At 42.3% G+C, this 21,746-nt stretch overlaps 1 protein-coding gene across 1 annotated transcript in view; it reads left to right on the top strand.

Moving 5' to 3' along the window:
• The window catches only part of SACM1L (SAC1 like phosphatidylinositide phosphatase), a 34,727-nt gene extending 13,619 nt beyond the window's left edge, over nt 1-21,108 (top strand). The window contains 14 exon segments of the mRNA XM_079947497.1: nt 667-700; nt 2,018-2,119; nt 4,158-4,243; nt 4,575-4,661; nt 5,941-6,009; nt 6,090-6,169; nt 7,450-7,548; nt 10,066-10,204; nt 10,705-10,774; nt 10,871-10,943; nt 13,459-13,552; nt 14,099-14,191; nt 17,344-17,401; nt 19,070-21,108. Coding sequence (XP_079803623.1) covers nt 667-700; nt 2,018-2,119; nt 4,158-4,243; nt 4,575-4,661; nt 5,941-6,009; nt 6,090-6,169; nt 7,450-7,548; nt 10,066-10,204; nt 10,705-10,774; nt 10,871-10,943; nt 13,459-13,552; nt 14,099-14,191; nt 17,344-17,401; nt 19,070-19,206 — 1,221 coding nt within the window. The 3' untranslated portion in view covers nt 19,207-21,108.
• The last annotated feature ends 638 nt before the right edge of the window (nt 21,109-21,746 follow it).

The raw sequence follows: 21,746 nt of genomic DNA on the forward strand, positions 1-21,746 counted from the left end.
CAAACTGGAACAATTATTTGGGATTGCAGCATTCGGGAGCCAAAACATCTGAGTACAAAGGCGTTCAGGATCCAAGGTACGACTGTAGTTACAACAACTAATGTGTTTTTCAAACAGTTTCATGTTACAAATCCCAAATCTTATAATATAAGTTCCTGAAAACAGGTTCCTTTAAGGAATGCTTATTTTTAGACTCTGAACAAGACTCTTCCCTTGTACATCCCTCTTCTGTGTAGGTATAAGTTTATTTCTCTTGCATGTGAGAAGGGGTTACTTTGCTTTGCCCTTCCACATTTTGTCTGCCAAATCTCAACTTTGGTAGGAATGTGTCAGGTGGCCTTCTTGTTTCCATGCATATGCAATAAGGAGTAAGTTTCATCTACCTTGCCAAGGTGGTTGAAAGGATACTGAAACAATGCATATGCGAGGCTCAAAATTCTAAAGCATGATATAATTAAGGTATATTATTGATCCGTGTGCTACAAGCAGGTGGCATTAAGCACATACAGTGTGAGTACAGGACATTTTACTGTAAATAAATGTTGTAAATGCTGTATTGTTAGTTTGTGTAAGTTCTGTATTTCTTGACATTCAAATGTCCAGTGCTTGGGCAAGTCTTCAAATACTCAAATATGGTGGTTCAACCGTGAAATGTTTGTTTTACAGATCCATAGGTTTGCCACTCCAGTGATGCATGGATGTATCTTTTCATGATTCTGTCACAATTCGGTTAATATTTAGAGCCTTGGCAGAGTGCTGCTTCCACACTCATTCTACAAAATGAGGTACCTGAGCAACTTGAAGGTGGAAATGCCAAAGCTTTTTAGCATATACAATTTTGAATACCTCCTCTAAAACTTCCAACTTCATCCTAAAAGCTACCCCCTCCAAAAACAACATCATCCAGGCACTGCAGGCACTGGGAGAAAAGGAGCTGGCTGAGTAATACTATTTACTGTTTCTTGGCTAGAACATAAAAAAAGTGTGCTGTTCAGTTCCAATGTAAGAAGGGGTCATGATTTGTGTTTAAGATATTAGCCGGTGAGACCAAAATGCTGACATGTGGAGTGCTCCTGTTCAGTGTTGAGCCAGGCCTTCTTCCATAAAATTCCATAGATTTTCATTTCTAACCCCCACTCTAGCTTTCAGTTGGCTTCCCCTCCTCTCCCCCAAACAATTGACCAGCATTACATGGCCATTCAGTAGTGTCTGTTGGGTGGGTGGGTTGGTTGGTTCGTTTTTTGGAATGGGGTGGGATGCCTCTTAGGGTTTTTCTGCAGATTTTCTGAACTTTTCAAGTATTGTGGGATCCCCCAAGCATGGTTGCACCACCTGCTTCTGTGTGCATTGCGGTATTTTGGCTACATAATATGCCCTTGGAGTTCACTTTAGTTAGTGTGTGGGTGTATGCACAGTGCAGTAAGTACTATTTATCAGGTTTGGTTTGAAGTCCCAACATAATGGCTTCTTCATAAAAATGTTTATACAGATCTCTTTTCCCCTACCAGTTGGAAATTGAGGGGAAATGCAAATTTCTCTTCCCCTCTATTCCTAACAAAAGCACCAAAAAACCCCCAGTATTTTTAATCATGCCTGCACTCATAGATATTAAGTTGCTTGCTCTTAGCTTCAGTGTTAAGAAGTTTGAAATAGAGAAAATGTGTTCTCCATGGACTGTATCCAACATTGACTCTTAGCTGATGATAAGGTTCCCATCAATGGAAAGGGGAGATAAGTAATTTTTAGTGATTCACTAAATCTGCTCTGGAGAGTCCCACAATCCTCTAGAGCAGATCTGGAAGTTCAGAGAAGAGGGAATACCTGAACATTGCCTCTCTCCTCGTTCAGCTGATGAAAGCTTTACTGTCAAGGAAGTAATAGTGTGTGTTCCAGCTATGTGTCCGTATTCCTGTATTTCAGCCATTCTGAGAAAGGTTGGTGATATCGCTCCCTTATCGGATTTACTGTTGTTGTCAGTGTGCACATGTGTATTCCTTAACACATCTCCTTCAATCAGTTATTATCATGCACTCTTGTTCCATTAATGGAAAATATTTTGACTGGATTCTTATTTCTCGAAGAAGTTGTTTCAGAGCAGGCGTGCGCTACTATGTAAGAGGTAAGACACATGCACCACGAATGGTTGTTAGTAGTGCTACCTCGATGTATATTAATGATGCATAAGGCCAGAAATGACTCACTGAGTGGCAACGGACTGCTATACTAGTTCCCTGGCAGGTGAGTCCCAGAAGGGGGAGGGGCAAGGAGGTTGGTAGGGGTCACATGTTCCAGCAGAGCCAATCCAGTGCTTCTGCTAGTGCACCGACCTCCCTGCTTCTTTTCCCCTTCTAGTAAGCAACAGTGACCCACCTGCTGGAAAGTCAACATAGTGACTCTTTCCCACTTCTGTGTAAGTTGCCTTGAGTGCGACAGGCCCCCAAAGGCAGTCTTGTTAACAGGATGAAACTGTTGTTGTGTTTTACCACATACTATGCAGATTTAGTTTTGAAAAGTTCTCCAAGTACCTCTACTATCTCCACACGTTGATGCAGATTCAAGTTGCTTGTGTATAAAAGTACCGTATTTTTCGCCCTATAGGACGCACTTTTCCCCCTCCCAAAATGAAGGGGAAACGTGTGTGCGTCCTATGGGGCGACTGCAGGCTTTCGCTGAAGCCTGGAGAGCGAGGGGGGTCGGTGCGCACTGACCCCTCTCGCTCTCCAGGCTTCAGGAAGCTATCCGCTAGCCGTGGGAGATGCAGCACTCCCACGGCTAGCGGAGAGATCGCCAGCACCCAGAAGCTTGGGGCACGCTGAGCTCAGCACGCCCCAAGCTTCGGGCTTCGGGCAGCTCTATGCTAGCCGTGGGAGAACTGCACGACTTCGCGCAGCTCTCCCACGGCTTGCGGATAGCAGCCTGTTCTAGGGGCTGGGGTCGGGGGAAGCTCGGGCTTCCCCCACCCCAGCCCCGCACCTGGGGGGGGGAAAATAATTTTTTTTTCTTTATTTCCCCCCCAAAAAAACTAGGTGCGTCCTATGGGCTGGTGCGTCCCATGGGGCGAAAAATACGGTATATTTCTTTGGAGGAAGGAATATGCACATATAAAAATAAACAAATTAGCAAATATTTGTGTGTGTACACACACACACACACACACACACACAATCTGTAGGCAAATACCCATTTACACTGGGGGTACGTTCCAAGGCACAGTCCGTTTAAGTAAAAATGCATATATTGGGAACACCATTGAAAAAGCCTGCATTTTGTTGAGGGATCTCAGTAATCCTAAAATATGGATTTAATATTGTGTGAAAATGTTTTATTTTCTATTTTTGTGTGTGGTTTATTCTTTTGTACTCACGCGATGATAATGTTTAATTGTGAAAATGAATTAAAAAATATTTTTTTAAAAAAAAGCCTGCAAACACCCTCTAAAAAACACCCTTGAAAAACCCTTTGAAAAACAAAAAATCCCCCACAGTCTCTCCCTCCAAACCTCCTTGTTCAAACACAACTCTCTACAGGCCTCAAAGGTTGGTGCAAAGGCTTATGGGGTTGCTATTTTTGTGCCGTTTTTGCCCCTTTTCATTGCCAGTTTGTGGTGATGTGCGTGTGTGCCTTGAACACACAGAAATGGGGAGTTTGTCTGTATAGTTGCTGTTTGGGGAAGGAAGAAAGGGGTGGTTCATTCTCTCTCTGTCCCTCCATGCCAAGTGCAACTCAATGCAGCGACCTCCCCACAACTACCTTGGAACAGCACCGCTCACAATTTTGCAATTGCTGCTATTTAACAAACTGTTTTTGTGAAACAAAAAGCCCCAGTGGATACAGAGAGCTAACTGCATGTTTTTTTCCTTGGATTACGATTATCATCTCAAAGTGGATTCATTGGTGGCGAAGTATCTTCCACTACTCGTCCTTTAATGCTTGGAGAGCTGCTGTACCCAGTAACAGAAACACACTGTCTATGCAGCATTTTATGAATGCACAAAAAATGCAACATAAATAATCCTCTGCAGGACACAGTGTCCTATTGGAAGTTCTTGGTTTCATTGTACTTGAAGTATGCAGAAATGATGAAATGGAAGGATGTGGATAATAAGGCTTTGAGCTATAGGCAGTCAGGTATAACTCTGAATTGCTTAATCTGGCAGGTATTGATTCTGAAGGACATGCGGCAAACTTCGTAGAAACGGAACAGATAGTACATTACAATGGGAGCAAAGCATCTTTCGTTCAGGTACGTTTATGAAATTTCTCAACAGCCCTTCATCAGAAAGGAATCAAGATGAACAATACAATTAAGGGAACATAGTCAAATGATAATTTAAAAGGAGCACAGGAGACAGCTTGAAAAATTTAACCAAAAGCCTGTGTGGACAGATAACATTTTGATCTGGTGTAGAAGGTAAAGTAAAGTGGGGGCCCTATATTTTGGTTTTTATAATTAGTCTTTGCCTCTACCCTCTTAATGCAAGTCTGCTCAAAGATGTGATGCAGAGGTTATTTGGGAGGTTGTGTTAATAACATAGCATTGTATGTTTCACTTTTTTGTTCCATTTGTTTTCCAGACACGTGGATCAATTCCTTTTTTCTGGTCGCAGAGACCAAACCTCAAATATAAACCAAAGCCACAGATCAGCAAAACAGTAAATCATGTATGTTTTATTTATTTTTTCCTGTCCATCTGCAGCGAGGGTTTAATATTAATATGGTGCTAATGGCTGTATGCATTTGCAAAAATCCCTACGGTGGTTGCTGCTCTTCCGCAGAGTGTTTTTCCCCTAAGGTATTCCTCAGTATGGTTTGAAGGTTTTCTCTTGAAGCAGCAGTCCTCTCATCTTCAAAGACAGACTTTAGTCCTTAATTTTCCCTGAACCACTCTATACTGAAGAGGTTTTTTTTAATCCAAGAAAGCTTGGGGCCAGTCTATAAGTCAAGAACAGGATGGCTGGCATTGCCTCACAAGGTCCTTTTGTTGGGAATGCCTGAACCTTGATGCATGCCAATTACCAGGCAAGAGTGCCTGGTAAGACCAAGACCAAACACTTGATGTGGACTTAAGAACTTCACCTGCTTAATTGTTTGCTCATTGAAAGGCTAACAATCTTTTGTAAGCAGCAAGTAGTTTCTGGGAAATGCTCAAAAAGTGATCTATAGGGCTGGGAGATACATCATTGTATTGTCCCAAACTGGTTTGAAATCCATATTGGTTTCATAATATTTGATCTGGCAATATATTGCAAATCATCATGTGTGTGCACGTATCCTATGCAAAAATCACAATGTTGGAAAAACCGTGAAGCCAGCCAAATGCCTCCATATAGTTCCATCCTTATTTTAGACATTGTGATATATCAGTATATCATGATGTTTAGCTGCTGATGCTGATGTTGAAAACCAGATATCGCCCAGTCCTCGTGATCTGTTCCAACAAAGAGCCGTTGGAATGTTCTTTTGTGTAAAAGCACATTAGTTAGTGTCTTAAACTGTCAATAGAGCTAGGAGTTCAAAATCAAAAGATTTCCTCTATTGTCTGTCTTTCTGCCCCAGCCCCCTGGGCCGACAGTCTTCTGTTTGGCTCAAGGTGTTACACAGCAACATCAAGAGAGGCAGGGCAGGTATACGCAGAACTGTGGAGGGAGGTGGATAAAAAGCTGTAGGCAGGCAGAGATGGTTGATGAGTCTTCTGGCTAATTTCAGAATATAACAACAATGAATGCATGATCTAACATCTGTAGTAGTCATGAACGTGTTGCCATTTGCTTTTAATTCTGCACAGCTGGAGCTGCATATTGAACCTTTTTAATACTCCTTTGCTATGTTTACTGAATATTGAGCACGTCCCGTCCCCCCTTTCTTTCTTTTTACAAATTCTCAAAAACATGACACTTTGGCCAATACTTTGAATAAAGAGTGTACCATGTTCTTTTTCAGATGGATGGCTTCCAAAGACACTTTGACAGTCAGATTATTAGCTATGGAAAGCAAATAATTGTTAACCTGGTAAGATTTGAACTTAATTGTACATTTGAGTTCAGGAAAATGTTATCGCTGCTGCGTGTGACCTTTTTCTTCCTTTGCAGGTTAACCAGAAGGGCTCAGAAAAGCCGCTTGAGCAAACGTTTTCAAAAATGGTAAACAGCTTGGGAAATGGAATGGTCAGGTACATGCTAAACGAAACAGTATTTGCATCAGTATCAGAAAAACTGCCTGGTTTAGACATAAAATTGTACCTGCATGTGAAGATGTCAAGTTCTGTGTGAATGCAATGATAACATGCTTTCTGAAGTTGCACAGATTTTATTAAGGACTTTAAATGAAACCGCAAGGCTTGCTACTGTCCCTCTTTTTAATTTGTCTATCACCCATTCTTCACCACAGGTCCCAGGGCAGGTTACAATAGTTTAAAAGCAGAAATTAAAAACAATTGGAACAGATCAGTCACAGGAATCGTGTGGGCCCCCAAAACACACCTGTCTGTTGTCAAAGGACAGGATAAGAGATGAGTTTGTGCGCGAACACACACACACACACACACACACACACACAATATGTGCTAGGGCAAAGCTTGCTCCAGAAAATTTGAATCCCCCTTCTGGACCACGACAAATAAAGAATAAACCTGTGCAAATTCCAAGCATGCCCATATTGAGAGCACCATCGGAGTTCAAAGATGAGAGACGGAGAAATGGAAGTAGAATGGTTGTTACGAGAGTTCATGGTTGGCTGGGTGGGGGGATCCATGAAAATGGTAGGTGTCTGGCTGTCCTGGGATGGAGGAAGATCCCCTCCAAGCAAACTGTCAAATATAAGGGTGGTCATGTCATACGGTAGGAGACACAAGATGCAAGAGTGCCATTGTGTGGCTTTTGATTTGGAATTTTTTTGGGGGGAGGGGAAATTAAGGATTATAAGCCTGTTGCTGGAGAAGACTGCAGGCGAAAGTTTGTTTGTTTTACCAGTTGGAAAGAAAAATGCAAACTGAACACCCCACAACCTAAAAGGCCTAAGTTCACTGGACAGTTTGCACTAAAAAAAAACCCCACCAACAAAAACCTTTAACTCTGGAAAAACACAGTTTACACTTTCATGTGAAGCTGGCAAGAGTTATCTTTCAACAACTAACCCTTTTAGGTGGGCAGAGCATGCTTTTAAAAAACTTTTGTGCAGTTCCGAGCTCCACTTTTCTCCCCTGCTAACAGAGACCTTTGTCCATCCCAAAAGCAAAATCCTGTTTCATAGTTAGATATGATGCTCGGTACCTTTTGAGAAAATGCTTTCTCAGGGGAACCTCATGCTGCTTAATAATGCAAGTTTTTATTTTTTCTGACCTTTTATCTGCTGCAACCCCCTCCTTCCATTCCCCCACCCTGTACGCTGCACCGATCCCAATTCAGATACTGGTGAATAGCTTCCTAACTCTCATGTGCTTTCTCTGCCCAGATATGTAGCATTCGATTTCCACAAAGAATGCAGTCATATGAGGTGGGATCGGCTGCAGATTTTAATGGATCAACTAGCTGAACAGCAAGATGAATTGAGGTAATATAAACGACTAAACAACAACCACAAATGTCGTGTCATACGCAACTGCACTGTGCTGGCATTTAGTTGTGGTTAGTGGACGTTACATAATAATTTGATTTGTACACAGCAGACAGTGAAGGTAAACTGCTGCCTTAGTCCAAAAGAAATTTGCATGGTTGTAGTGATTCTTAAGGAAGATTATATGAACAGTCAGTGATCAGGGCCGAAATTAAATGCATTGATTTAATAGAAACTTAGCTTCCCTTTGGATTTACCTAAACTAGATCCTCTGAACTTGTGTGGCTTCTTTTTCCATTTCTACACAACGGTATAAGAATCTTGATAGTATGGCATCATCATAGTTGGCCATTTTTAAAATATAAAGCTGGTGTTCACTGCAAAGATGTGTTTCATTTAAAATCTTAAACCAGAGACAACTGCGCTTGGTTACAAAGCTAGCACATTTTTATTTCTGAGAGTGGATAAATCCAAAGGCTAACCAGCAGAAAACTCAGAATTGAATTCCATGTCTAACAAGATTAAAACTTCTCTATGGAACAGGAAGCCCTTTGATTTCCTGGGATGTGTTTATTATTAACGGAACACTTCCTTTTAAAACACTGCTCTTTGAATAAGAATTTAGTCTGGATGTTCAAGATCAGTCATAATAAATAATACACATAGCTTTTAGTAGGACATCTTATAAATTTCAACGGAAGGAAAAGGATGAAACGTTAACCCAGGTTCTGTAATGAGAACCTTGTTTTCTCATGAGAATGAGAAAATGCATTTTCCAGATGCATTGTGGGCAGCAGCCAACTATTGCCTTGCCCTAGTTTTTCTCTCCTCTAAAACAGGCTCTGAGTATTAGTGAACCAGGGTCTAGAGTCCAAGAGTATGTGATCTTTTTACTTTAATTCACAGACATGCAGCTTTTGGGTCTCTCCTTGGTTTTGAACATGGCCTGCTGTGTGGGCTGGAGGCTGCTTTCAAGAAACAAGTCCAGAATCACTTGGGCACGTAGAACAGCTTTCCTTCTCTGGGGATCCTGGCAGTAATTTCAGACATATGGTCTTGAAAGATATTAAAAAGCACATCTTGGCAGGTTTTGTAGTAAGAGAAATGAAAAGTAGAATGATTAAATAGTTATTTTTTATATAAATATATTCCTTTTTATTAAGTTATAACAGACAAAAACAACATACATTCCAACAAACATACAAGGTACACAACCGAGGATAAAGAAAAGAAAGAAAAAGAAAAGGAAAAAAAAACATAAAAGTACATAAAGCATAAACATGTCAAGTTACATTAACTCACATGACATTGATTGACTTCCCTTCATCTCGATTTCGGAAAGTATTATATTATTTTCCTATCTGCGGTTTCTTTTCCTTAAAAAAAAACTTTTCACGTCACAAGCGTTGTCTCATACCTACTGTGATTTTTACATATTTATTATTATTATTATTCTTGTTTTTAGTTTTCCTTTGTCTCTATTTCCATGTATACCCTGAATTTATCCCACTCATTATTAAATTTTGTACTTTTTTGGTTTCTTATTTTCTGTGTCATTTTTGCCAATTCTAGATAGCCAAGTAGTTTAGATTGCCACTCATTTATAGTTGGGATTTTTGGTGTTTTCCAATACTGTGCTATGAGTGTTCTGGCAGCCACCGTTGCGTATTGAAAAAGTGTTTTATCCTCCTTTTTAATTTCCTCTCCGATTATCCCCAGCAGAATGATTAAATAGTTAAATGATTGCAACCTTTGTGATCTAAGCAAAACTTGTTCATGGCGCAGTTAACCAGCAGCGATACTTCAGAGTCTGTGGGAAAACTCTAGAGTTAAGGAGATTGTTTTGGGATTATTTTCTTTTTTAAAAAAAAATTCTGGAAAACCATCATAAATACAGTGGTACTTCAGGTTAAGTACTTAATTGGTTCCGGAAGTCCGTTCTTAACTTGAAGCATTCTTAACCTGAAGCGAACTTTCCAATTGAAAGTAATGGAAAGTGGATTGATCCATTCCAGATGATGAAAAACACCCCCTAAAACAGCAATTTAACACAAATTTTACTGTCTAACTAGACCATTGAGCCATAAAATGAAGACTTTAAAAGAATTTTTCAATTTCAATTTAAATAAGGAGACTGACTTAAAGATCGTTTGGGATGCCAGCAAAGCTGTCCTTAGAAGATTTTTTATACAGTGATACCTCAGGTTAAGTTCTTAATTCGTTCTGGAGGTCCGTTCTTAACCTGAAACTGTTCTTAACCTGAAGCACCACTTTAGCGAATGGGGCCTCCTGCTGCCGTGCCGCCGGAGCACAATTTTTGTTCTCATCCTGAAGCAAAGTTCTTAACCTGAAGCACTATTTCTTGGTTAGCGGAGTCTGTAACCTGAAGCGTATGTAACCCGAGGTACCGCTGTATTTTTCTTTGCTGATTCCACATCTGTAGTAGCGTTTCAACAAAAAAATGTAAAAGTGGTATTTTGTGAATTCTTAGGCAAGCTCCCTTGTGTATTTCAGCTACTTTCTGGTTGATTCTGATGGGAAGGTGGTGATGCAGCAGGAAGGGACATTCCGCAGTAATTGTATGGACTGCCTGGACCGGACGAATGTGATTCAAAGCCTTCTGGCACGGCGCTCTCTCCAAGCACAACTTCAGGTGATGATTGCCTCCTAGTCTGTTTCCCTTTAAAAGCTGTGTGTAAAGGGATGTTGCTGGCCTTCTAGAAATTTGATAAAACAAAATTTTCTATATTTGCATGGTGCAAATGTCTACATAGATGCATAGCTCCTTTTTCAAATTTATAGGTTTCTGGAACGTGCTTTTTCAGGCACATTGAAATGGTCCAGTTTTCATAGTTTTCTGATTTCTTTCCGCAGGGCCTGTAAGACAGAGTTGTTCTGCCTGGCCTTTGGCTTGTAGTCAATTTGATTCCCTCCCCCTCTTTCTTTTTCCCTTTCTCCTCCTGTGATGAGGCTGCATTTTAATGTTTCAATGTTGTATTTTAATCTTGTTTTTAAGTTGTCTTCATTCAACTTGTTTTTATTATTGCTTGTTAGCAGCCCTGAGCCTGGCCTTGGCTGGGGAGGGTGGGGTATAAATAAATTTTATTTATTATTATTATTATTATACAGTAACAGTTTCTGTTGTCGTTGTAGAGATTAGGCGTTTTGCATGTCGGGCAGAGAATTGAAGAACAAGCAGAATTTGAGAAGCTTTATAAAAACGGTAGGTTTTGGTTTTCGTCACCAAGTCGACCTTACTTTTATGAGCATCTTATTTGGAGTCTCTTTTTAAAGAAAAAATAATGTTCTCTGTTCATAGCATGGGCCGATAATGCGAATGCATGTGCCAAACAATACGCCGGAACGGGTGCCTTAAAGACAGACTATACAAGGCAAGTTTGAACCAATCTTTCTTGGGAGAAAATGTATTGTAACTTCACTAAGAGCAGTTATCTGTTGTTCAGACACTCTGAACTGGCTTCCATAGTTGCTGCGTATTACATAGAATCATAGAGTGGGAAGGGACCCTGAAGCTTATCTAGAAATAATTTGAAAAAACTGTATCTCGTTCAACCAAGCTATTGGGATTCTCAAAGCAGTGTGCAGCAGTTAATCACTAAAATAAAAGCAGAATAAAACTATAAAATCGCGTAAAGCCAGCAAAGCAACTATGCTGTGTAGAAAATGCTACCTCTGTTACTTAGTGCTTCTATTTTATTTATCTAGACCAGGGCGGTGCAACATTTCATACCAAATGGGCCACAAGAGTTTTTTAACATGGAACCCACGGGCTGCACACTGCCTTGTCCTGTGGGGGTAGAGAGTGAGGCCAAAATTTGGCACATAACCTCTGGCAGGGTCCTAGAGCCCTCCCACCTTCTTCCCAAAGCTAGCAAAGCACTAATTACCATATTTTTTGCACCATAACACTCACTTTTTTCCTCCTAGAAAGTAAGGGGAAATGTCTGTGCGTGTTATGGAGGGAATGCCTAAGGGTGGCGGGGGGGATCTGCTGCAGTCGTGAGCAGAGGATCCATGGTTCCCCTTCCTTCCCTCCTCCGTGGCTCGCTTTGAAACAGCAAAGTGGGAGAAGAGCCGCTGAGTGGGGAGGAGAGAGGGACAGAAAGCCTGCTTCTTTAAAGGAGCAAAGCAGGAGAGGAGAGGAGCCGCTTACACTCGTGTAAGCGGCTCCTGTCCGGTTGGTTCCTTTAAAGCAAGCAGGCTCTCTGTCCCCCTCTCCTCCCCACTCAGCTCGCTACATAGCAGCAAAGTTTTTCAGCTTGCTAAGCCGGGGAGGAGGAAGAAAAGCAGAACCTGCTTGCTTTAAAGGAGCAAAATGGGAGAGGAGAGGAGTCTTCTCCCCTTATACCCCTCTTCTGCATTATTAGCAGCATCCTTCTCCACCCACCCTACGCGTGCTTTTTCTCCCCTTAAATCCCTCTCCTGCATTATTAGCAGCATCCTTCTCCACCCACCCCACGTGTGCTCCTTGTCCCTTGAGCTTTTCCTTCCCTCCCCACTTAAAATGTGGTTACAAAGCATGGATCCACATGGATCCTCAGGATTTTTGCATTGGGCTACTCCAAACTCACTGTCAGATCACATGTCTGTGGCCACAGCATGAACTACAAAAATCATACATCGACTGTTTCGTTTAGAATATTTTTTCCTTGTTTTCCTCCTCTAAAAACTATGTGCGTGTTATGGTTGGGTGCGTGTTATAGAGCGAAAAATACGGTAGACTTTGGGAAGGAGGTGGACTCTAGGACCCTATCAGAGCCCCCAAGCCTCCTTCCCAAATCCCAGTGACTCTCTTTCCCAGTTTTGGGAAGGCAGCATGAGCTGCGGGGCAGGGGGGTGGGGTGTTGTCAAATACTACTGAGGGCCACCCAAAAGGCCTTGGGGGCCGCATGTTGGACCACCCTGATTTAGGCTTATAATGTGAATGGCTGTAACTTTCCACATTTTTACTGCTCTTGGCAACTTCCCTTGCTACAATCTTAAATGAAAATAGTATCTTTGCCGTATGCTGTTTATCCTCCATCAATTTCATATTTTCTCAGGCTAAATACAACCTTGATAAGAATTGTTTGCCCAGATTCTGAATAAATGAGAATAAAACAGCGCTGTAGAGTCCATGCTAGTATCTGGACTATTTGTGCAAATGTGTGAAAGGGAGGAACTCTCTGAAGGGTTTATTTTTGAAATCACGAGGCCTTACTGTGGAGCCCTTGGTAACTCTTTGGGGTGGTGGGGAGGGGAAAATTAGGTTGAAGTGGAGACAGTGCTTTGGTTATAAAAGAAAGGCTAGAGGATTTGAGGCCTACCTTTTCAATTTGGGGGTAGACACACACCCCTCCCTGGTGTTCCTACCACTACCAATATTAGACCAGTTCCTAATAATAATAATAATAATAATAATAATAATAAAAAATTTTATTTATATCCCGCCCTCCCCAGCCGAAACCAGGCTCAGGGCGGCTAACAACACTAAAGTAGTGCAACATTATAAAAACATTATAAAAATTAATTAAAATCAAAATTGATGGCAACCATAAACTAAAGTTTTGTAAAGATTGCCAAAGGAGGGAGTCAGGCTGCGCCCTGACCAAAGGCCTGGCGGAACAGCTCTGTCTTGCAGGCCCTGTGGAAAGATGTCAAGTCCTGCAGGGCCCTTGTCTCTTGTGACAGAGCATTCCACCAGGTTGGAGCCGCAGCCGAAAAAGCCCTGGCTCTAGTTGAGGCCAGCCTAACCTCTCTGTGGCCTGGGACCTTCAAGATGTTTTTATTTGAAGACCGTAAGTTCCTCTGTGGGGCATACCAGGAGATTTCAATTTTCCTTGTTGAAAATGTCTGCTTTTATTATATTTTTCTGTAATACTGAAAGTCGTCTTCTTTTTTTAATAGAACTGGGAAGAGAACTCAGTGGGGGCTCCTGATGGATGGTTGGAACTCACTCATTCGCTACTACAAAAACAACTTTTCTGATGGATTTAGACAGGTAAGAACTTCCTAGCATTTGGCTTTTCCAGTTGCTTTTTATTTAGCTTGAAAAGTGTGCTGTGCGTTGAAAGGAACGAAAAGCGCCGTAGTCACTGCCCCAGGGCTTATGGAGCATGTAGCACAAGGCAGTTAATTCTGGAGAAGCGGGAGATTCCAGCGTGTGGTGAGAAGATCAGGCAGTTGTAAAAATTGCAGCGAGGGCATGGCTACTGTCATGTTGAAAAGGATTCCAAGAAGTGGAAGGAGGGCGGCAACGAAGGAGAGGGACGTGACATTTGACAAGCTAGCAAATGGCAAGCGGATCCCGGCATTCGGAAAAGCATAGGTGTAATGTATAGAACTGGGAGAGGATACCTTTCATCAGAGGCACCTTGAGGTCACTGGAAAGATGGCCTGCAAGTGGGGAAGGAAAGGAGCAGAGAAGTTGCAAGTTTTTAGATGACCAATGGGCAGAGTACAGGAACTGGAGGGTGGGTTTTGGCAGTGCTGAGTGGGTTAATATGGGACTTGATTCTCAACCGTTTAACTCTGGATTGCTTTGCAGGACGCTATAGATCTATTCCTTGGAAACTATTCGGTGGATGAAGTAGATTCTCTCAGTCCTCTTCATGTGCAGAAAGACTGGAAATTTTTGGCTGTAAGGGCTTTTCAATTTTTTGTGAGCTTATCTTTATATAACACTATTTAAACTTTGTTGAATCAGGCTAAGATTAGCAAAGTGTTGTGGTTGCGCGTATTTTACATTTTACTTACTGGAACTGAAGCCCTGGTTTGGCTTTTGCAAAGAGTAGAGCAACTTTCATGGCTTACATTTGGGGCTAGTGAAAAAAACCTGTGTGTCCAGTATTGGATTTGTATCCCTCTGTTCCTGGGCTCTCAAGCAGACTTGGGAGATAGTTACTTGCTGACCAGAGGATAGCGTCTCACCTAATGTTCTCTCCTCCCCTTGCATAACAATGGGGAAGATTTTTACCGAGTTTATTTTCTTTGAAACAGAATCACGGCTTTGCATATACCCCAAATCCTGGTTGAAAAACAAACAGCAGTTAATTACTAAACAAATGATGTTGGCTTGTTTAGCAGGAACCCACTGTTGGTTTTAAACAAGGATTTCTGGTTTGCATGCAGTGTTGGCGTTCTTTGAAGCTTAAAGTTAACTGGGCAGAAATCTTCCTCCTGGCTGGCTGGGAGTGGGAAGGGCGCAGGCCCAGAACTTCTCCGTATAGCGTTAGAACATGGCTTAGTGTTACGCGCAAAACAGTCCAGCAGGGATCTGAACTCTGATTTCATGCATGTAAAACCTGGCTATGACACCATCCTACAGTATACAGTGGCCATGATAAATAGAACTGATCCTGTTCTCTGCAGCTGAGCAGAATAGGATGGAGTGCTAGGCTCTTGGCCCCTGTTGTTTTGGTGCTGCTCCCTGTACCGTAAACTAAGGCAGTAACTGCCTGTGCTGTTTCAGCAGCACTCCAAATAAGCCTCAGAGATGTAAAGTGTACGGGGGGCGGGGGGAATGAGCTACCGGTGACCCTCTTTGAACCTCCAGACTCTCCCCTGCCACTTGGGCAGTTTTCTGATGGTCCAGCAGTGGAATTGCAGGTGTGACTTTACTGAGGGCCGAGCTCTTCCCTCTGCTGGCTTCCCGCAGGCAGCTTTTCACAGCTGTCGCAGTACTTGTGTGAGCATCGGGGAGCTAGCTGTTGTTTTCTGCTCATGATCAATAAGGAGGCTAAAAATAGAAGCGCTATTAGCAAAACTTCAGGTGCGCTTGGAATTGTGGGCAAGTATTAGCAGCTGCTCTCTGTAGAGATTTCTGCACGGAGAAGCAAGGAAAGGGGTTTTTGCGTGTGTGAATTTCACAATAGCTGCTGTTAACCTTAACGCTGCAGAATGTGTGGCAGGCAGAACAGAGATCAGCTTTCAGCAGACTGGTGCCCTCCAGATGTTTTGGACGACAATTCCCAATTCTCAGCCAGCTGTGCTTGTAGAGATGTCATCTAAAACATCTGAAGGATGCCAGGTTAGCAAGGGCTGGTCTGCACACGTCTCCTAAACACCCACCTCTTTACCCCTGTCTGTGATGCCTGAGATGTGTGCTTTCCTGACCCACATGATTTCTGTGACTGTAATTAGCAGTGCTCGAAATTCACCAGGCACATTTTGCACCTGGCTATCGGCCATCTGCAACCAAATGAAGATAAGATAGGAAGGCGATTGGTCATCTGTAGCCTCTGCCCACTTGGCTAACCCTAGTGCTGTGACCTCTCCGTAGCCCCCTGGAAATCCAGGCAAGTGGAGACAGGAGGATGCTCTGCTTTAGTTTTTGCTGTCATGGGCTAAAGACAGACATCTTCCTACACAGTTACAGGCACCAGTGGGATGCGGGTGGAGCTGTGGGCTAAACCACTGAGCCTCAGATTGGCGGTTCAAATCTTCACGACGGGGTGAGCTCCCATTGCTCTGCCCCAGCTCCTGCCAACCTAGCAGTTCGAAAGCATGTCAGTGCAAGTAGATAAATAGGTACCACTGTGGCGGGAAGGTAAATGGCATTTCCATGCGCTCTGGTTTCCGTCACAGTGTTGCATTGCGCCAGAAGCAGTTTAGTCATGCTGGCCACATGATCTGACTCTGGCTCCTTCGGCCTGAAGCGAGATGAGCACCACACCCCATAGTCGCGTTTGAGTGAACTTGACTGTCCAGGGGTCCTTTGCCTTTACAGGTACCAGGCAGTAAACTGCAATACTGAAACTTTTCTATACATCTAAAGAGCAGGGGGAAGTCAAAACGCACTGTTTTTTGTTTGTTATACGTGTTACCTTTCTTCAGAAGTCGATATGGCGTATGTAGGGTTCCTAGGCAGTCATTCATTTCTGCATAGCGTGAGAGGAGGCATGCAAGCCTAAGGCTCATCACAATCGTACCAGGCATAGAACGGTGGGGTGTGGGAAGTAATGCCTGTGTGGCCACACCATGGAATCATAGAATTGTAGAGTATCAGAGACCACGAGGGGCATCTAGTCCACCCCCTCCAATGCGAGGAACCTTTTGCCCAATGTGGGGCTCGAACCCATCACCCCAAGATCAACAGTCTCCTGCTCCACCAACAGAGCTGTTCTTTGGTGCTTGGAATACAGTTTGTGAGCTCAGCAGGTAATGCAAGAAACAGCGGGAGTGAGATGGACTCTGGTGAAAATAGCACAGGGAGGAAATGAGCAGGAATCAGAAGGGCTGGCAGAACTTTAGAGGGCAAAAATCCTGTTCCTCGTCCAACTTCACTAAGTTTTCATGGAGCCAAATACAACCAAGCTGTTCTGGAACCAGTGTCCGCACCCGTTCAACCCTGTTCCTGCAACTCATGCAAACTTTGCAGAAATGAACATTCTTTGTTTTCTGTAGCACATGTTTAATGTCCAAAAGCCCCATACAATATCCTTTGTGCTGCACAAAAGGGTTTAATACATTGCAGCAAGTTAGATGCGGTGACTAGCTTTTCCTACAACAAAGAAGGATTCCTCCTGTATTTTAAAGGCTGCCAAATTGAGGCGTAAGGTTTTGTTGTCTGAAGCTGATTGCATCTGACAAAACCCTGAGAGTTATGCCACAATAAATTTGTTGGTGTATGAAACATTTCTGAGAAGTACGCTCAGAATAACTTCTGTTTCTGATCAGCTTGGCATGTTAAGATTACTGATGTGCTAGCACCATATTCTCTACTTTGTGTATAACTGAAACAGTATTATGTATTGTCTTTTAATTCTGTTTCCCCCCCATTTTCTTTCTCAGTTGCCTATTATTATGGTGGTGGCTTTCTCAATGTGCATTATCTGTTTGCTTATGGCTGGTAAGTGATCATCTGACCTGTGCGTGAAATTCACAGCAATATTGTACAGAAGTCAATGGCAGTAGCTTCTTGGAAGTTAACGAGAGGTTTTTATAGGAGCTCTTTCTGCAGTTGGGTATCATCAGAGCTAGACACGGGCAGTTTGTGGGTGAGAATTTACAAGCATCGTAGCAAACAAGTCACAAAATCTGATGGCTAGCCTCATGTTTGTGAGGAGTTCAGTGTACTCCAGGAAAAACCCCTCGAAGCAGCATAGGATCATTGGACCATAGAACCAGCAGGCTGCCTAGGCTGGTCCTCTGCTCCAAAGCACCGAGATTGCCTATAGTTTTAATCCTCATTTGCTGCAAATGTAGAGCAAGAACAAAGGGTATCACGCAGGAAAAACTTTTGTAGCCAAGAAATCATATTGTTCAAGTTTTAGGAGCTGAATTTAAACTACAGTGGAGCTGATTTTATCCTCTGTATTTGCAATGACTTAGTAAAAATGATTAGGTGGCCAAATAACCAGAGCCCCATTACCTTTTCAGATACGTATTATCAGTGCTATGTCCTAGGTCAAAATCATGTTTCCTAAAGAAAGTTAATATTTCTTTAAAATAGAAGGGAGGAATTGCAGTGATGATGCATTATAATGATATACAATGGCTTACGGGCCACTTAGGGATGCGGGTGGCGCTGTGGGTTAAACCACAGAGCCTAGGAATTGCTGATCAGAAGGTCGGCGGTTCGAATCCCCGCGACGGGGTAAGCTCCTGTTGCTCGGTCCCTGCTCGTGCCAACCTAGCAGTTTGAAAGCACGTCAAAGTGCAAGTAGATAAATAGGTACCGCTCCAGCGGGAAGGTAAATGACGTTTCCGTGCGCTGCTCTGGTTCGCCAGAAGCGGCTTAGTCATGCTGGCCACATGACCTGGAAGCTGCACGCCGGCTCCCTCGGCCAGTAAAGCGAGATGAGCGTCGCAACCCCAGAGTCGGCCACAACTGGACCTAATGGTCAGGGGTCCCTTTACCTTTATGTGCCACTTAATGGCATCCCCCGCTGAATCAAATATTCTCCCTCATAAGCTACAGGGACTGGAGCATTTCTGGTGCGTCCAAATGACGAACACATTTAATATGCCTGTTGTCATCAGTCAGTGGGAAATTCAAATCATGGCTGCTGCAAAAGCAGAATGGCGAGTGCCCTTAGTGTGCACCCGATTCCTCCTTTGCAGCTGCGGGCTGAAATTAAGATCACCTTGTGCTAGGTGATTGCTAGGTAGGTGGACCCCACTTGCCTGTCTGAAATGGCCCATGGAGGGTTGGCTGCTTTTGCATGGAGCCCCCCATTTCCTCACCCTTGATGCTGTGGGAAACTCCACTTGCATTCCAGTGTTTTGCTGTGCCATGTGCTCTGTTTCACAATACATTTTCTGCAAAGGCCCATACCACCCGCTGTATGTTTTCCTAATACTCTCCATCACCTTTTAGGTTCCCAAATGTCACCTTCATACATATGAAAATATTCTCACCACTAATAAAACGTTAGCGGCGTGTGGGGAAGAACACTCAGATTTGTAGATCTGAAATTGCACTTCAGAATTCAGGCAGGCCTCTCTTTTTCTGGTTGCTAATATGGTTTCTTAATAGTCCTTGTACGTAGCTGAAAGCAATTTATTGTGTCCACAGGTGACACCTGGACAGAGACCCTGGCCTACGTGGTTTTCTGGGGAAGCGCAAGCTTTGGAACTCTTGCTATCATCCTTTACAACGGCAAGGATTTTGTAGATGCGCCCAGGCTGGTTCAGAAGGAGAAGATGGACTGAATTTGTGTGTGTGGAAAACAGCTTGGTAGGGATGGCTCCTCAACCAGTACCTGGAGCCTCTACTGATCTGCTTTCCACACAAGCTCGTGGGTCTTTTTTCTTTTTAGCTTTCATCTTTGCAGGGTGAAAAATTGAATCGAACTTACTACTTGGTGGAGGGGATTCGCCGTTTTGATTCTATAGTCACAATGATCTTAGGAGTATTGCATTTACTGGAGAGCTTGCACACAAGGATTAAGAGATGAAAGCCAGTTTGCACCGTGGTTCCCACAGGGTGTTAACTGGATTCACAAAAAGGGTGTGCCAAGCTTCACAACCCATGAATGTAGTATTGTAAAATCTTTTGAGATGTCTCAGCCTTTTTTAAAAAAGACGCTGTTCTCCTGACGTTACTTAGCGATCTAGCCACTACTAGGGTACAACCAGGTTACATTATCTGATACTAGTAAAAAGCCTTGCTTATTAACAATATCAACAATTGCTGCTTAATTAAACTTCTGTTGAGTGCCCTTGTGGCCAGGAGAAAAGTTGATGTATCAAGTGCAGGGTTGTATGTATTTGTGTGTGTCTCCCCCCAATATATTTTTCTCCTCGTGCTCCCTTATCTAAAGGCAAGTCTCTCCTGCCATTTCTGGGACTGCTGATGCAATATTCTGTTTAAATCATTGTCGGGACTCTGTTTGGAACATGTCCTGTGCTGCTTTAATGACTACAGTCCTTAGAAGACTTAGATGACAAACTTCAGTGTGATTAAAGATTGTTTTGTCTCTTAAGAAGATGTAAATGGAATCAAAGAATGTAAAGCTACTTATCTGAACCCTCTTACGCTAAAGGTCCAAAGTATTTGCTTCTTTCCGAAGAGTCTCAAACGCAGAAGGCATTTCTTATTAATTTGGCAAACCACCTGCTGCTTTATGCTGCCTTGGTTTTAGGAGGGGTAATCTGTGGAAGACAATATACATTTGATGCATTTTGGGGGAGGGGAGGGGAAGTTAATTCCATATTTGCACTTGGGATCAACATCAGCTTGCTTTTTGTGCATGCCGTAATTATATTTCTCTACAATTGTAACTTTCTCTGGAAACTACTAAGCTCTAAGAATAGCCTTGTGCTGGTTATCAATAAATGTGTGTCTCAATTTTAGTGCTTCCAAGCTTTATATTAAAAACTAGATGATCTAAATCCAAGGACCAATTTAAAACTACTTTGTCAACCATTTTCTAATTACTTGTGTTCAGAACCAGACATGGATCAGCTTCAGGTACTGTGAATTGTTTAATTATACTTCCTGTAATTACAGCTGTATAGTCAAGATTGCAATTATGAATTTAAGTATTAGGAGGACATGTAGACAACTAGGGGTTAATGCAGTTGGTCATTCCAAGCTAAAACACAACTTGCTGTGCAGTTTTTCATTGTATCACAATTGAACATACTGTACCGTATGGAAACAGCAACTGTTCATTTTAACCTTTGAATGTTTGAGGGTCTCTGAGTTTGTTTCAATATTATTCTCACAGTCCTTATAATAAACATATGCAGTTTTTGTTTGCAGAGGAAAAAACAGTCAGCAGAGTTCAAAAACTAAAATCCAAGTCATCCACTTCAATGCGTGGAAAATATAAAAAAGGTCTTGCATCAAATGTTTGATTTAATGTTCATTAGCAGATCATTTTTTAAGTGACTCCTGCTTTTGTCCTTCTGATGCACTTCCCATTAAGAACTTGTTGCAACAAAGAAGAAAGTTTGGGCAGCTAGCATTGTTAGAAAAGAACTAAATTTCTGTAGGCTTGAGGTTTGGAAGGATGTCTGTTTTCCATTGCTTTGCAAAGAGGTTGCATTTCTAAGTCCACACAGTGTACTCAAACAATAATAAAACTTCCATCTTTTCTAAATACTGAATTCTGTCTCTGAATCCTGATTGATTAAAGGACAAAATGTGTATTGGGACTGTGGTTAAAGGCAGAATGAAGATGAATAGCTACAGACTAGCCATATTCTGCTAGACATCATTGGATTGTATTACATAATTCGCCATCTTTGGAGGGGAAAGAACTGTTGTGAAAATACTCATGGACTCTTAGTTATTTTTAACGCTCTGCATGACCTCCAACTTTCCCCATTTCCACATGCAGCCATTTTAAAGATTCTAATGTATGCTGCAAAATACCCAATACGTTTAGCTAATCATGTATGGAGGACTTTAGCTGAAGGACTGAAATAAAAACCACAGTAGCTCAAATGCATTTAGGATGCAAGTTAAAATGTGAAAGAAATAAAATAAAAGTAACATACCTATTAAATCATTTTTAAATTTGAAATACAAAGAGCACCTTATCTGTTGCACCGTGTCGAAATAGGTGAAGCTCACGTTGCATGGATTTATGAAATAGCTGAAAATGAAAGTATGAACTGCTTGTGTTCCCCCGGAAATCACAATAACCCCTTTCTTCCTTGTGGGTTCTACTTTGCTAATTTAGGATGCAATATAAAACTACACCATGCAACTGTATCTATAGGACTCCAATGTGAGGATTGAG

Source organism: Podarcis cretensis (genome assembly GCF_951804945.1).
Source record: "Podarcis cretensis genome assembly, chromosome: 12".
In the NCBI taxonomy this organism is placed as follows: Eukaryota; Metazoa; Chordata; class Lepidosauria; order Squamata; family Lacertidae; genus Podarcis; species Podarcis cretensis.